This window comes from Conger conger, chromosome 7 (assembly GCF_963514075.1).
Source record: "Conger conger chromosome 7, fConCon1.1, whole genome shotgun sequence".
Taxonomy (NCBI): domain Eukaryota; kingdom Metazoa; phylum Chordata; class Actinopteri; order Anguilliformes; family Congridae; genus Conger; species Conger conger.
The window spans coordinates 57,424,064-57,442,146 of record NC_083766.1 but is presented as its reverse complement, the minus strand read 5'-3'; the positions used below and the strand labels follow the sequence as shown (position 1 = coordinate 57,442,146).

The following is an 18,083-nucleotide window of genomic DNA, read 5'->3' as shown; positions in this document are numbered from 1 at the left end:
GAGGGAGTGCGGGGGGTACTCGCAATGTTCACAAAAATGTCATGAGAGAATCACATATTATTTATGCAGCACATTTTAAAAATAATTTTCAGAAATAAAACAGTAACTCCACAACAGTGTCTCCCGATGAAGGACAGATATGTGCGGAACGTAAGCCGTTTGTTTCAATCAATAAAAGTTGCAAACACAGCAGGAGACATTGTTTTATTTAACTTCTGGCTTTCGCATGTCTCAGGCACCTGTGGTCGACATGGTCAGGTGTGCCTGACCATGAAACATACATGAATCACTGAATAATCACTCTTCATCGTCGTCATCGCCGTCCTTCACCACAGCGTCAGTGTCGGCACACGTTCTGCTCTCGTCCAAAGCTTCCTCGGGAACGGGCCGCATAAAATCCTCGATTTCGGCAATTCCTACCCATTGCTCGAACACGCTGATTTCTCGCAGGGGGTCAAAGAGAGTCCTTTCCTCCATGGGCATTGTGGCCAGGCCTGTTGTTCTCCAGCAATTCCTGATCATCAAAAACATTGTCACAACAGCTGTAAGCCTACCGGTAAAACATATTTATATTATTAATTTCACTATTTATTACTTATATATATCTCCAGGTACCGCCGCCTCCTCTCGGGGTCCGCGTCACGCCTGGCGCGATACCGCCTCTGGCGTTCAGCACCAGACAGCGGCGGGAGACGGCCGTGTGAACGTGGCAGTTATAACATCCATCCATCCAAGTAATGTTACGACACCGCATGCTAGTCAAGGCTAAATGTTAGGCATGACCTAAACCTCCTAATGTTAAGCAGGCTTCAACCGAATTACATTACAACCGGAAAGTACAAAGTTTCTATAACACTTGACAAAATAAAGTTTAAAAATAAAAGTATCGATGCACTGGCAATTATGTTTACAGTTCATCGTGCGTGCTGCTTCTTTTTATATCCGGGATACTCGAAGCCCTAACGCACATTGCCGCCTCTCACAGTCCTGAATGTGAATTACAACTGAATAAACGTGTCACGAGTAAATCGCGAGGTGTAAGCATGTGGATGTTATAACCGTGAATTGTCTTGCACTTTCTTTAAATTACTCATTACACTCTACACAAACGTGTTTTACCATTTACTGTTTTCCACATACTACTGCTGTTTGGGGATACAATTCGTCTCGTCAATATTTTTTGCAGGGCAAGAGAACGGGTTCAGCATAAATGCTATCTGACAACTGTGTCTGTGTCTCTATCCGGACGACTCCACCGATAAAATTGATGATTGTGTAAACCACGATGTGAATATGCGGAACACTAACATTGTAGCAGGCATTGGACGCATCACAGATTGCCATGACAACCCAGAACTCTGTTGATTCATGACGTAGCAGTACAGAGCGATTTGCTTGTGTTCTCTCTGTGACGCAATAGTCTAATATTGATGAAGACTATATAAATCAATTCATTAAAGAACGAATTATGCTTAAAAGTGTATTTGAACACTTTCGTTCAAGTGCGTCGTTTTTGAATGAAAGAGGTAGGATACTATGTTGTCTTATGTCAATAATATATAATATCAATATAGTGTTTGAGTGGTTGAAATGCAGGTTATTGGTAGTTGCTATGATTCGTTGCAGGCTACATTTTATAGCAATGCACACATTAATGATCAACTGCCACTTATAGGAGCAACAGTACTTTAAACATTATTATTATTATTCTTGTGGGAAACTCTTAAATGACTATACGTTGGGCCTCATACGAACAGATGTCTTTTTAAAACGCTTAAATGGCGCATTCACCAATTTTCTAGTATTTTGAATTTTCATTGATAAACCTTCAATTTTGTTACACTTAATTCGCTTATAATAGGTTGTCAGCTTAATTTGAATTAACCTAAACATTTTCATTTGAGAAAATCTAAAAAATATTGCCTACGTGTAACAACATTTGACCAATTATTATTATTATTATTATTATTATTATTATTATTACTATTATTATTATTATTATTATTATTAATTTATTTTTATTCTAAATCAAAATCACAATGGACCATCATTCTGCTGAACTTTTAAACTATATCTATATCTTGCTTTTAACAAAAAAAAATCTTTAAACTGTCTTCCCCTTCCCTGCCGTTTTGAGACAAAGGATTAAATAATTAATCTACTCATTCAAAGGTAGTAAACAGGCTTAAACAGGAGCAATAAACTGTTTTAGGGTTAAACATCCTTTTCGTCTGTGCCCCATTGCAGGCTTCTGAGAATCAACACCAACGAGCATGATCAAAGGCAGTTTACCTGCCCGGATTTCATTCTCCCGGGAAGAGCTCCCTCTGCTCCATCCGCTCACCCCACCACCGGATATCCCGGATGAGATTCTGAGGAGGAGAGGTAGGCCGGGGGCTTTATGGACCACTTTACCTTGATGTGTGCTTTAGGTGGAGAGTATTGGTTTGTTTCTGTATATTTTCTGTATAAATCTTTGACTTGTGAAATCTTGTGACGGGAATTTCAGAGCAAGGCGAGAGAACAGGAAGAGTCAGTGGAGACATCAGTACAGATGTCATCCTTCGCAAGGCGTTACATGCCTGGAAGTCATCGATCACAAAGGGATGGGGAGAACAGGTATTTTGATCACCATTGTATTTTAATTAATTAATAAATTGTATGAGAATATGAAAATCACAAAATATCCTCAAACTGTTCAACTGTCCACCTCTAGGTCTTACCTTCAGAAATTGTGACACAATTTTAGCAAAACAGCCTTCCACCTTCCCTCATTCTCTTGTTTTGAGAGCAGGAACTCGAAAAAACAGCTGCCGACACAAAGAAGTTAAAACTTAGTTGGACCAGGAAGAATATTCCGGAACAGGCCCCGGAGGAGACCGTGATCGAGGAGCTGTTCAGCCCAATGCTCAGCATTCTCAACAAGCTGACCGTAGAAAAGTTTGAGCGGCTCATGAACCAAGTCACTGAGCCCTCAATTAATACAGAGGCTCGGCTTGAGGGTGTTGGTAGTATGATCGTTGAGAAAGCCATTTGTGAGCTCAAATTTGCCAGCACCTATGCTTTGCTGTGTCACAGCCTTAAGGAAGTGAGTATGCTATGTCCATGCTATGGTATATGCTTTAGAGGTTACCTATTGTAACAGGTAAGCCTGGGACATTTGACTTTTAAATGTTTACTCCTGCCATTGATTGCCCTTGACTAAAGCATTGGCTTCAGAATTGCAGTTGGTTCCCAGGCTTCTAAGTAGCTAGGAGTTATATTCTATAGTCTTAAATAAAGCTACAAAAATTGCCTAAAAGCTACAAATGCTTGTTACTGTGGCAGTACCGTATATATCATTTATAATTAATTTGTACCATTTTTGCTTGGAAAACATACTCATTTGTACCCAAAGGGTGTAAATTACTCAACTTTCAGGGTACTTTTGGGAAATTTGATCCTTGAAGTACAAAAATGTACCTCCACTGTCACTATATTTCTGAGTGTATTTCTGGTTATGGAATCTGATCTTTTCATTTCTCCCTCTCAGGTCCCCGTCCCCTGCCTTGATCCCACATTCATCTTACAAGATCTGGATCTGGATCTGCCACAGGTAGCACACCTTTACTTCAGTTCTGGCCTCAGTTCGTAGTTGTTTAGAAATCCTTTCCTCCCTTCTTCCCTGTTTTCTACCTACCTTTTCTACTTTTCTGCCTATGTTTCAAAATTTCCTACCATTCTGTCATCTCTTCCGTTGCAAGTTAGTATGGAAGTATTGGGTAACAGGTCCCCTCTCTTATCTCTTTCAGAATAACTGGGTCCCCAGGAGGGGTGAACAGGGTCCGGTCCATAAGGATGCCGAGATGCAGAGCCAGCTGGAAATTATTAAGGCGGAGCAGGACCTCCATTCCATCACCAACACCAACCAGCCCTGCGATACTTGCCCGGTGAGACCAAAATATCTTTCCATCTTTGCTCAAAGTAGACTGCTTATCTACCTATATGCGCAAGACCAAAATATTCCTCTCCTACACAGAGAGTTAGTTTTTTTCCACAGCTTGCTGGAGGGATCACGGAATCTTCATCCTCTGTCCACCAATAGTAGCTTCCATTATACAAACAAAGTCATTTCAACACTTGCATATTTTAATGGTTCATATGCTCCAAATGCTACACCTCAGAAATATAAAATGTTGGTCTTGATTTGGGGGAAAGTTCATAACGTACCTAGACTATGGTAACACAGTGGATAGACCACAACACCAGGGCTATATAACGTATCCATGTGGGAATATGTTTGCATTTACACTCATCTCCTGTGACCCTCAGCCCTTGGTTGACCCGCCAACTGAGCCAACTGTGGTGGAAATCATCTCCAAACCAGCTGTGGAGGGCACTGTCTCCGAACTAACTGTGGAGGAGGCACAATCTCAACCAGTTGACTCCAAAACAGTTGTGGACAAGGATGAATCTGAACTATCTGACTACGAAACGATCGTCGATGAGGATGAATCTGAACTATCTGACTACAAAACGATCGTCGATGAGGAGGAGTCTGAACTATCTGACTACAAACCGATCATCGATGAGGACGAATCTGAACTATCTGACTACGAAACGATCGTCGATGAGGATGAATCTGAACTATCTGACTACGAAACGATCGTCGATGAGGAAGAGTCTGAACTATCTGACTACGAAACGATCGTCGATGAGGATGAATCTGAACTATCTGACTACGAAACGATCGTCGATGAGGATGAATCTGAACTATCTGACTACAAAACGATCGTCGATGAGGAGGAGTCTGAACTATCTGACTACAAACCGATCATCGATGAGGACGAATCTGAACTATCTGACTACGAAACGATCGTCGATGAGGATGAATCTGAACTATCTGGCTACGAAACGATCGTCGATGAGGATGAATCAGAACTATCTAACTCCGAAACGATGATGGAGGAGGTTCAGACAGAACCCACTGACTCAGAACAACCTGTAGACGAGTCTGAACTATCTGACTCAAAAACGATCATCGCTGAGGACAAGTCTGAACTATCTGACTCCAAAACAATCATCACGGAGGACGAGTCTGACGAGGTTTGTCTCCACAGGACCAGCGGGTTTTTCTCCCAGAACCCTGAAATACATCAACAGCCTGCTACAGCCAGGCTTCACACGCCTCTCCTAAGACAACAGCAACATTTCAGAGGTCAGTTCCCCGCATGCCTATCTGTCATGGTTATGTTTGTGTTTCAGCGGCTAACAGGAGCGTCTGTCTGTTACTGGTGTCCAGCTGTCGGCCTCCCAATCTGAGATATTGGCTGTAGAGTAAAATCACTCAGGCAGTGTAAGGTTTCGGCATTGCTCAGCCCGATCCCTGGAGATCTTCCGTCCTGATCCTGTAGGTTTTCATTCCAACCAAAACAAAACACACCTCATCTAACAGCGAGAAATGTACTTGAGCTGCTAATTAGTAGTATCAGGTCCACCAAATTAGGGCTGGAGTGAAAACCAATGGGACTGTAGATCTCCAGGAACAAGGTTGGGCAGCCCTGCAGAGTGGGATGGCTAAGGCAGATTGTGATCACCGTTTTTTTTCTCCATGCAGGAAGTTTGAACCAGGACTATGGCGTTAATGTAATGCCAAAATTCAAGCGTGCAATGAATGCATTTGAGAGCAGAATTCCGGTTGCTTGTGCACAGATTTATCGTGTTCACACCCAACCTCTGTGCGCACACTCAGATTTGGCCTACTTGCACAAAGATTTATTCTTTGCTTGCTCAAAAGTGGGGCGGCACGGATGGTGCAGTGGGTAGCACTGCAGCCTCACAGGAAGTGAGTGTGTGAGTGAATGGTGTGTGTGCCCTGTGATGGACTGGCAACCTGTCCAGGGTGAATTCCTACTGGCAACCTGTCCAGGGTGTATTCCTGCCTTTCGCCCAATGTATGCTGGGATAGGCTCCAGTCCCCCTGCGACCCTGTTCAGGATAAGCGGGTTAAGATAATGGATGGATGGATGGATGGATGGATGGATGGATGGATGGATGGATGCTCAAAAGTTGGGGGGCACGGATGATGCAGTGGGTAGCATTGCCGCCTCACAGCAAGGAGGTCCTGGGTTCGAATCCCCGTCGGCCGGGGCCTCTCTGTGCGGAGTTTGCATGTTCTCCCCGTGTCTGCGTGGGTTTCCTCCGGGTACTCCGGTTTCCTCCTACAGTCCAAAGACATGCTGGTTAGGCTGATGGGAGAGTCTAAATTGCCCATGGGTATGAGTGTGTGAGTGATGGTGTGTGTGCCCTGCGATAGACTGGCAACCTGTCCAGGGTGTATTCCTGCCATTTGCCCAATGTATGCTGGGATAGGCTCCACTGAATGATGGTCCTGTCTAGACGACATTAGAGCAACATTACTGCCAAAAATCCAGCCAATATTAGCTGGAAATAGAAAAATGCCCGTTTAACCAATCAGATCATTACTGATCTCATTGGTTGGGTAGGTAAGAGGCATAGAATGATGGTCCTGTCTAGATCCCATCGGAGCACACGCAACATTAGCGTGATAGCCAGCAGAGTTCATAAACTGTGTAGCTACATCTCCTTCTGATTCTCACAGTTTGTGGCCATTTTTGTGTATCTGGCAACATGCATGAGCTAGCTACCTTATGTTTGCATACCACTACGTTTCGATAACATAACCAAGTTTGTCATTCGTACGGGCCAGTAAATACCCCTAATCTCATGCCCATTGATTCGCGCCAAAAATCAGACGTATGAGAGGCCAAGGGTGGCTACTCCCGTATCGCGGTAAGCCAATGATGCAGCAACTGCTGAGCCGAGAGCAGCAACTGATCAGCCAGCAACGGTGACTGATGAGGCAGCAGTGGTGAATAAGAGGCCATGCAAGCAGCTACTGACACTCCATGGCCGGCAACTCACTCACTTAGACTGCCTAGATCCACCTGCCTAGACTAGCGTCCCACCTGCCTAGACTACCGACCCACCTGCCTAGACTAGCTACCCAGTGGGGTTGGGTCGCTAGTTTAGGTAGGTGGGTCGCTAGTTTAGGTAGGTGGGTTGCCAGTTTAGGTAGATGGGTTGCTAGTCTCGGTAGGTGGGTCGCTAGTTCAGGTAGGTGGGTCGCTAGTCTAGGTAGGTGGGTTGCTAGTTTAGGTAGATGGGTCGCTAGTCTAGGTAGGTGGGTCGCTAGTTTAGGTAGGTGGGTCGCTAGTCTAGGTAGGTGGGTCGCTAGTCTAGGTAGGTGGGTCGCTAGTTTAGGTAGGTGGGTTGCTAGTTTAGGTAGGTGGGTCGCTAGTTTAGGTAGGTGGGCTGCTAGTCTAGGTAGGTGGGTCGCTACTTTTTAGGTAGGTGGGATGCTAGTTCATGTAGGTGGGTCGCTAGTCTAGGTAGGTGGGTTGCTAGTTTAGGTAGATGGGTCGCTAGTTTAGGTAGGTGGGTCGCTAGTTTAGGTAGGTGGGTCGCTAGTTTAGGTAGGTGGGCTGCTAGTCTAGGTAGGTGGGTCGCTACTTTTTAGGTAGGTGGGATGCTAGTTCATGTAGGTGGGTCGCTAGTCTAGGTAGGTGGGTTGCTAGTTTAGGTAGATGGGTCGCTAGTTTAGGTAGGTGGGTCGCTAGTTTAGGTAGGTGGGTCGCTACTCTAGGTAGGTGGGTCGCTAGTCTAGTTAGGTGGGTCGCTAGTTTAGGTAGGTGGGTTGCTAGTTTAGGTAGGTGGGTCGCTAGTTTTGGTAGGTGGGTTGCTAGTCTAGATAGGTGGGTTGCTAATCTAGGTAGGTGGGTCGGTAGTTTAGGTAGGTGGGTTGCTAGTCCAGGTAGGTGGGTCGCTAGTTTAGGTAGGTGGGTCGCTAGTCCAGGCAGGTGGGTCGCTAGTCCAGGCGAGTGAGTTCCCAGCCTAGGGGTGTCAGTAGCTCCTGCATGGTCATTCGCCACTGTCTGCTCATCAGTCGTCGATGCTGGCTGATCAGTGCCGCTGTTCGGTCAGCAGTCGCTGTGTCATTGGCTTACTGCGATACGTGAGTAGCCGTCCTCTGCCTGTCATACGTCACATTTTTGGCACAAATCAAACCTCTTAAGATTCGAGGTATTTACTTGCCTGTAACAGTGACAAACTTATTATGTTATCGAAACATGGAGGTACGCAAAAATAAGGAAGTTAGCTCACATACATTGTCAGCACCACAAAAATGGCCACAAACTTGAGAATCAGGAGAGGTAGCTACACAGTTTGTGAACTCTGCTGGCTATCATGCCAATGTTGCATCGAACCGTCGTTCTATGCCTCTTACCTACCCAACCAATGAGATCAGATTAATGATCTGATTGGTTAAACGGGCACTTAGTTGTGGATTTCCGGCTAATATTGCCTGGACCTTTGGCAGTCATGTTTCTGTAGAAAGAACTTGAGCACGAACGGGCCAAGCTTTGAGAGCGAAGAGCATAATTCAGTGTGCAAGCAGGAGGAATTCTGCTCTCAGATTCATTGCTTGTGCGCTTGACTTTTGGCATTAAAGTATCGCCATCCAGGACCACTCGGCACGAAGAGGACGCTGCTGCTGCCCTGTCCCACAAACCCCTGCTCTCCCTGCGGGCTCATGAAATAAAGCTCACAAACATTAACAATGCTGTTTCGAGTCCTGCATGAGATCGAGCTCCTTCTCCCCTTAATGCTTTAAGGTCTAAGTAATGTTAGAATCTAGAGTTCGAGATCATTTGAAAAAGAGAAAAAACATTCCAAAAAACCTACTCTAAGGGTTAATGTCTCTTTAGGGCAGAGTGCTCTCGACAACCCTATTCATACATTTCTTTGCTACCCCATCTGCACTATCAATCCCTCTTAGGCATACATCAAGGATCATCAAATCACGGTCCTCGAGGTCCAGTAGTAACTGCTGGTTCACCACCCTCCCTTTACCTGGGAGTCAGGTGTGGAGACAGTCTGGCCGATCAGCAGCACTAATCAGCTCATTTCTCGAGAGAAAAGAAAAGCAGGGCTGAGTTTAGATTTGAGGCCTAGATTTGATGATTAGTGCACTACATAATCCTTTGCTGTGCTTTCCAACGTGCACTAGACATGTCAATCCACAGTATCCAAGTCTTAATCTTAGTCATTGTAATTGACCTTAATTTGATTTGTTATTATTGTTCTCACTTGTGTCTTTCCTTGTGTTATAATGCTAGGATGATATTTTTTGCTAGTTTTGTTTGGCTCGATGAGCTGTTTAATGTTCATGTATTTGTGTTGTGTGGTACAAAAACAGTTTTTAGATATAAATATAATCAATTAATCAGATTAATCAAATAGGCCCTAGTCCTCATCTTTGTTGTACTGTTAGCACTTAAAATTGTACCTCCCTCTAGGGTCTTTCAGCGCACTTGTCCCTGGTTATGGGTATGCACTTTGTTGCACATCGCGCAGGATAAGAGCATCTGCCAAATGCCAATAATGTAATGTAATGTCATGTAATTACGTGGCCCTGTCTTTCGTTCCCTAAGTAACGATAGCTTAGTTTTACACAGCCTTGTGTTCTTTCTGCCATCTAGATGATATCGTTTTATCTTCTCACAATGTATTTGCATTCAGCTACCCAGTCACACATTTCGTGAACTCTCTCTCCCTCTCTCTCTCTCTCTCTCTCCCTCTCTCTTCCCAGTGTCTTTTTTGTAGCCATATAGACTGCCTCATTGCCCTCCACACCTACATGAGCTGGTACTGTACCCATAATAATACACACAGAGCTCCCAGCCTGCTCAGCTTTACAGCAGGAGACTAAAAGTTCTATCATGGTAAATTGCTGGCGTTTAATATAGCGCCTTTATCCAAAGTGCTGTACAATTGATGCTTCTCATTCATCCATTCATACACACACTTACACTCACACACCAACGGCGATTGGCTGCCATGCAAGGCGCCAACAAGCTCGTCAGGAGCATTTGGGGGTTAGGCGTCTTGCCGAGTTCAGTGAGTGATCTTATGCACCATCTGTATACATCTGCAGATAATATACCCAGTTGTTCCCTAATTGTTTCCTCATCCAGCCCGTCCAGCACCTGTACACAACCGCACACAAACAACAACGCCCTGACAGACTGCACACACAAACAACAACGCCCTGACAGACCGCACACACAAACAACAACGCCCTGACAGACCGCACACACAAACAACAACGCCCTGACAGACCGCACACACAAACAACAACGCCCTGACAGACCACACATACAAACAACAACGCCCTGACAGACCGCACACACAAACAACAACGCCCTGACAGACCGCACACACAAACAACAACGCCCTGACAGACCGCACACACAAACAACAACGCCCTGACAGACCGCACATACAAACAACAACGCCCTGACAGACCGCACACACAAACAACAACGCCCTGACAGGCCGCACACACAAACAACAACGCCCTGACAGACCGCACACACAAACAACAACACCCTGACAGACCGCACACACAAACAACAACGCCCTGACAGACCGCACACACAAACAACAACGCCCTGACAGACCGCACACACAAACAACAACGCCCTGACAGACCGCACACACAAACAACAACGCCCTGACAGACCGCACACACAAACAACAACGCCCTGACAGACCGCACACACAAACAACAACGCCCTGACAGACCGCACACACAAACAACAACGCCCTGACAGACCGCACACACAAACAACAACGCCCTGACAGACCGCACACACAAACAACAACGTCCTGACAGACCGCACACACAAACAACAACGCCCTGACAGACCGCACACACAAACAACAACGCCCTGACAGACCGCACACACAAACAACAACGCCCTGACAGACCGCACACACAAACAACAACGCCCTGACAGACCGCACACACAAACAACAACGCCCTGACAGACCGCACACACAAACAACAACGCCCTGACAGACCGCACACACAAACAACAACGCCCTGACAGACCGCACACACAAACAACAACGCCCTGACAGACCGCACACACAGACCGCACACACAAACAACAACACCCTGACAGACCGCACAGAATCGCACACACAAACAACAACGCCCTGACAGACCGCACACACAGACCGCACACATAGACTGCACGCAGCCACTGACGCTGTGACCGTCTACACACGCAACCAGCGACCGTGTGCCTCCCTGTGGTTTCCAGCTCACCATGTTTAAGTCAGTCTGGGGAACGATGGTCTTGAGCTTCTCCTCCTGCTTGCCATCCATGACTCCATCCACGATCGTGTCGATGCACATGGGGACATACTTCTCAAACAACCTGTCCAGCTCCGGCTGCTCCTGCCACGGAAACGTAACAGAACATCCATTCACACATAGCCTCACGTTTACGTGTGTTACATGTGCTACAGCTAATGACAGAAAAATTACCTCAAACAAGCTGCTTTTTTATTAAATTCACTCTTCAGGGATAGGCTTGCTTACCTTGGAGCCCCTGGTTTTGACCCACTTCTGCCAGTAGGGGGCGTTCCGCAGGTTCTTGGGGTCCATGAAGACCATCCCGCAGCGGGACACAGTGCAGGGGAGGCATGCTGCAGATCTCCCACCTGAAGCAGAGACTTTATCAGTGAAATCTACAATACTCACACTCACAGTCTTTCAAGAATTACTGCACCTGTTCCTCCCTATTCACTGGGAATGGAAGCCAGGGCAATAGAAAATCAGCTTGAAACTGGAAGTTATTATTTTTACATTTTATGCATGACCACATGGAAATAAATAAAGTTTTTTGTCTTGTTTTTTTTCTCTCAGGTAGAAAATGTTAGCTTGCTTTTAGTTACGTTTTGCATGAAAAAATGCAAAATTCCATGTTGATGGAAATTACAATGTCATTATTTTACTATTTACAATTCCATGTCAAGGAAACAAAGTTGGATCTAACTGACATGATCACTGAACTAATTACTACTTAGGATTTCTCCATTGCAAGCAGTTTGAATGTTGGCAGTTAAAATGGCCCGTCAGTTCCTCCTACCTCCGTTCACTTTTTGTCCGTGGGCTTGCTGATGTCCCGGAAGATGTTGGACAGGATCCCGTCGGTCCAGTCCCGGGTGACCGGGTCCAGAATACCATAGAGCTCAATCACACTCATGGCTTTGGGGTTCAGACAGTACAGTTTTGTCACCAGCCCCAACCTGTGGAATTTTGAGGAAAAGCCACAATTAACAGGTCATGCGATCATTTGAGTCAGTGACATTGATAAACAGCAAACAATAATGATGGTCATGCTAATATGAACAGCAAACAGTAATGATAATAATCCTAATATGAGCAGCGAACAATATTGATGATAATTCCAATGTGAACAGCGACTAGAAATTAATTAAGGCTAATTTCAACAGCTAAAAGTAAGGATGGTAATGCAACTAACAGCTAATACTCATGATGATAATGATAATTGTAACAGCTTAGAGTAATGTTGGCAATGCTAATATGAACAGGTAACAGCAATGACGATAATGCTAATTTGAACACTAATGGCGATGACGATAATGCTACTTTGAAAAGCTAACACTAATGATGATAAAGCTAGCATGCACAGGTCGCGTTAATGACGATAATGCTACATTGAAAAGCTAACACTAATGATGATAAAGCTAGCATGCACAGGTTGCGTTAATGACGATAATGCTACATTGAAAAGCTAACACTAATAATGATAAAGCTAGCATGCACAGGTCGCGTTAATGGCGATAATGCTAATTAAGTGGCTAACTGCTCTCTCTCTCCCACTCACTCTCACTCTCTCACTCACTCTCTCATGCTCTTACTCTTTCTCTCTCTCCCACTCACTCTCACTCTAACTCTCTCTCCCACTCACTCTCACTCACTCTCTCCCACTGACTCTCACTGACTCTCTCTCTCCCTCTCTCTCTCTCTCTCTCTCACTCTCTCTCTCTCTCTCTCTCTCTCATGCTCCTGCTCTTTCTCTCACTCACTCTCTCACTCACTCTCACTATATTACTCACTTGCTCTCACTCTCTCACTTTCCCACTGTCATTGTCTCTCTTTCATTCTTACACTCTCTCCCTCACATTTAACAGAGGCCCAGGGCTTTGGCCAGGCCCTTAGTGGACTCAGTTTTACCTGTACCTGCCGGGCCAGAAGGGGCGCCACCCAGGTACTTTTACACTGATCCTTTACACTGATCTTTTACAGTGTCTTTTACAGTGATCTTTTACAGCGTCTTTTACACTGATCATTTACAGTGTCTTTTACAGTGTCTTTTACACTGATCATTTACACTGATCATTTACAGTGTCTTTTACACTGATCTTTTACAGCGTCTTTTACACTGATCTTTTACAGCGTCTTTTACACTGATCATTTACAGTGTCTTTTACACTGATCATTTACAGCGTCTTTTACACTGATCTTTTACAGTGTCTTTTACACTGATCTTTTACAGTGTCTTTTACACTGATCATTTACAGCGTCTTTTACACTGATCTTTTACAGTGTCTTTTACACTGATCTTTTACACTGATCATTTACAGCGTCTTTTACACTGATCTTTTACAGTGTCTTTTACACTGATCTTTTACAGTGTCATTTACAGTGATCTTTTACAGCGTCTTTTACACTGATCATTTACAGTGTCTTTTACAGTGTCTTTTACACTGATCATTTACACTGATCATTTACAGTGTCTTTTACAGTGTCTTTTACACTGATCTTTTCCAGCGTCTTTTACACTGATCATTTACAGTGTCTTTTACACTGATCTTTTACAGCGTCTTTTACACTGATTATTTACAGCGTCTTTTACACTGATCTTTTACAGCGTCTTTTACAGCGTCTTTTACACTGATCTTTTAGGGCAGCCTGTAGCATAGTGGTTAGGGTACATAACTGGGACACGCAAGGTCGGTGGTTCGGTTCCCCGTGTAGCCACAATAATATCCGTACAGGGATGCTTATTATTGAGCAAGACCCTTAACCCTGCTTAGTTGCTTCAGGGGAGTCTAATCAACTGTACGCCACTCTGAATAAGAGCGTCTGCCAAATGCCAATAATGTAATGTCATGATCATATTGAACAGCTGGCTTGCCAACTTTGAAAACAAGCTGTTAAATTAAATGGACAAATTTGTGCGTGTCAACAATCTTTAAAATGGATATCTGATTGACATCTATATCTACAGTGGTGTGAAAAAGTGTTTGCCCCCTTCCTGATTTATTTTTTTGCATGTTTGTCACACTTAAATGTTTCAGATCATCAAACAAATTTAAATATCAGTCAAAGACAACACAAGTAAACACAAAATGCAGTTTTTAAATGAAGGTTTTTATTATTAAGGGAGAAGAAAATTCCAAACCTACATGGCCCTGTGTGAAAAAGTGATTGCCCCCCCTGTTAAAACATAACTTAACTGTGGTTTATCAAACCTGAGTTCAATTTCTCTAGCCACACCCAGGCCTGATTACTGCCATACCTGTTCTCAATCAAGAAATCACTTAAATCACTGGCTGTAGCCCCCGTCACTGGTCTTCAGCTGACTCACGGACAGCAAAGGAATGTGCACCTGCAAGGGGAGGGGCCCCCGGGTCAGAAAAGGCTTAAGCCAGGTGTGCACAACTCCGGTCCTCCAGGGCCGGTCTGCGCACTGGTTTTTGTTCCAACCCATAGGACCTGCCTGACAAAGTGAAGTAGACCAAATGATCCTCAAAAGCTACACATCATGCCGAGATCTAAAGAAATTCAGTAACAAATGAGAAAGAAAGTAATTGAGATCTAGCAGTCTGGAAAAGGTTATAAAGCCATTTCTAAAGCTTTGGGACTCCAGCGAACCATAGTGAGAGCCATTATCCACAAATGGCTTCCCAGGAGTGGCCGGCCAACCAAAATTACCCCAAGAGCGCAGCGACGACTCATCCAAGAGGTCACAAAAGACCCCACAACAACATCCAAAGAACTGCAGGCATCACTTGCCTCAGTTAAGGTCAGTGTTCATGACTCCACCATAAGAAAGAGACTGGGCAAAAATGGCCTGCATGGCAGAGTTCCAAGACGAAAACCACTGCTGAGCAAAAAGAACATTAAGGCTCGTCTCAATTTTGCCAGAAAACATCTTGATGATCCCCCAAGACTTTTGGGAAAATACTCTGTGGTCTGACGAGACAAAAGTTGAACTTTTTGGAAGGTGTGTGTCCCATTACATCTGGTGTAAAAGTAACGCCGCATTTCAGAAAAAGAACATCATACCAACAGTAAAATATGGTGGTGGTAGTGTGATGGTCTGGGGCGGTTTTGCTGCTTCAGGACCTGGAAGACTTGCTGTGATAAATGGAACCATGAATTCTGCTGTCTACCAAAAAATCCTGAAGGAGAATGTCCGGCCATCTGTTTGTGACCTCAAGCTGAAACGAACTTGGGTTCTGCAGCAGGACAATGATCCAAAACACACCAGCAAGTCCACCTCTGAATGGCTGAAGAAAAACAAAATGAAGACTTTGGAGTGGCCTAGTCAAAGTCCTGACCTGAATCCTATTGAGATGCTGTGGCATGACCTTAAAAAGGTTCATGCTCAAAAACCCTCCAATGTGGCTGAATTACAACAATTCTGCAAAGATGAGTGGGCCAAAATTCCTCCACAGCGCTCTAAGAGACTCATTGCAAGTTATCGCAAACGCTTGATTGCAGTTGTTGCTGCTAAGGGTGGCCCAACCAGTTATTAGGTTTAGGGGGCAATCACTTTTTCACACAGGGCCATGTATGTTTGGATTTGTTTTCTCCCTTAATAATAAAAACCTTCATTTAAAAACTGCATTGTGTGTTTACTTGTGTTGTTTTGACTAATATTTAAATTTGTTTGATGATCTGAAACATTTAAGTGTGACAGACATGCAAAAAAATAAGAAATCAGGAACACTTTTTCACACCACTGTATATAGGCCAAGGCAAGAGTGTACTACAGATCGCATTGTTAAAATTCTATATTCAGCAGAATACACTTTTCAAAATTATATTAAATGTTGAAATAATGGCATGGATTAAATTGTTTAACTATAAAGTAGTGCCTGCACAAACACCCAATTGCACTTCGTGCATTTCGTCACGGATCATGAGCACCCCCGTGGACTCCTTGTCCTTGGGCTGATGCCCCCCCTGGCTGTAGCCCCCGTCACTGGTCTTCAGCTGACTCACGGACAGCAAAGGAATGTGCACCTGCAAGGGGAGGGGCCCCCGGGTCAGAAAAGGCTTAAGCCAGGTGTGCACAACTCCGGTCCTCCAGGGCCGGTCTGCGCACTGGTTTTTGTTCCAACCCATTGCCTTGTTTTTAATTTGTCACGCACCTGGTTGAGGATGGTTTAATTTGTCACGAACCTGGTTGAGGAGGAGTTTCAGTATCAGCAAAGGTGTCCTTTCATCATTCCTGTCTGCAGCATCCCCGGCATCATGTCATTGGCCTGCTTAATGTCCAGAGGCTCAGTGATTGGCTCTGCAATCAGTAAAAAGCAATAAGAATAATAACAATAACAATAACAATAACAATAACAATAATAATAATAATAATAATAATAACTAGAAAAAATTCCAGGGAAATTTTAAGTGTGCTGCTGCTGGTGCCCATCCCTCACACAAACACAGATGTAACCCACAATTTGGTCCTCACAAAAATGGAGAACCTCATCTATACACTTGTGTGTGTGTGTGTGTGTGTGTGTGTGTGTGTATTTGCCCTTATGATAAGTTCATCATACACACACACACACACACACACACACACACAGATCTAAAACAAAATTTGGTCCTCACAAAAATAGACATCCTCATCTATACACATGTTCTGGGCAGTTACTAGGGTGTTCTGGGCGGTTGCTAAGGTGTTCTGGGCGGTTGCTAGGGTGTTCTGGGTGGTTGCTAGGGTGGTCTGGGCAGTATAAGGGTACAATTCCCAAGGTGGCGTTGTCTGGCTAAGTATGGGTTGCCCAACCACACCCACCCTCCTGTTACAGTTAGCACAACCATTAAGACATGGACATAGAAATAAAACAGTTAAAAACCTCGGTATTTTCATATAATGTGGACAGGATGGAGTCAGTCAGTTAGCTAGTTATTTAGTTCATTATTCTTATTAATTACTTAGTTAGATGTGTTAGGCAGAGGCAGAACATACATACAGTTCAACAGCATCACAAACTACAGATAACAAACAACCAAATCAACACCTCTCTAAAATAATAAAAACTTTATAGAATATTACACTGCATTAGTTTTGGTAAATATAAATTACAGTGACAGTTCACTAATCAGCTGAGCTTAGTTAGTCAGTCAGCTGACTAGTTAGCCAGTCAGCTAGCTAGCTAGTTAGTTAGTTAGTCAGTCAGCTAACTAGTTAGCCAGTCAGCTAGTTGGTTAGTTAGTTAGTCAGTCAGCTAACTAGTTAGCCAGTCAGCTAGCTAGCTAGTTAGTCTGTCAGTAAGTCAGCTAACTAGCTAGTTAGTTAGTTAGCCAGTCAGCTAGCTAGTTAGCCAGTCAGCTAGTTAGTTAGTTAGCCAGTCAGCTAACTGTGAATTTTTTTTTTATAAAAATAGACACAATGCCATGAGAGACAACACATTACTTAAGGTTAAATAAAAATGATAGATTTATAAAACAAATATAAATACATTCATTTCATTAAGACACCCAAACAGAACAACACGGGGGGAAAGGAAATACTAGCCCTGAGGTCCAGGACTCCCCAGTGCAGAGAAAAAAACACAGAATAGAGGTCAATGCAAACAAAATAGAGTCACTAAGATCACATATTAATAAAATGTACAGAAAATAACACTGGCTTTAGCAAGAATGTACATTTACATAGCGTGTACAGAATTGTAAGTCCGGTAACACTTTACTTGAAGCCTTCGACATAAGGCTGACATAAGTCATAACACTGTCGTCGACATGGCGTCCAGCTGTTACAAGATGACATAACAGGTGATGTCAGTTCATGTCAAATGACGTATATTTCTGGTAAATGTTATGAACGATGTCATATGTTGATATGACAGCTTATGTCACCTGCCAAATTTATCTGAAGCCAAAGTGTTATGACAGCTGTCATAAG

The 18,083-nt window shown here is 44.0% G+C and overlaps 1 protein-coding gene across 1 annotated transcript; it reads right to left on the bottom strand.

Moving 5' to 3' along the window:
- Positions 1–207: 207 nt before the first annotated feature.
- LOC133132170 (dynein axonemal heavy chain 10-like) lies at positions 208–12,104 on the bottom strand. The gene is made up of 4 exons (XM_061247403.1): positions 12,003–12,104; positions 11,453–11,574; positions 11,177–11,308; positions 208–514 (listed from the first exon to the last, which is right to left on the bottom strand). The coding sequence occupies exons 2-4, from the start codon at positions 11,525–11,527 to the stop codon at positions 455–457; spliced, it is 267 nt and encodes an 88-aa protein (XP_061103387.1). The 5' UTR covers positions 11,528–11,574; positions 12,003–12,104; the 3' UTR covers positions 208–454.
- Positions 12,105–18,083: the final 5,979 nt, after the last annotated feature.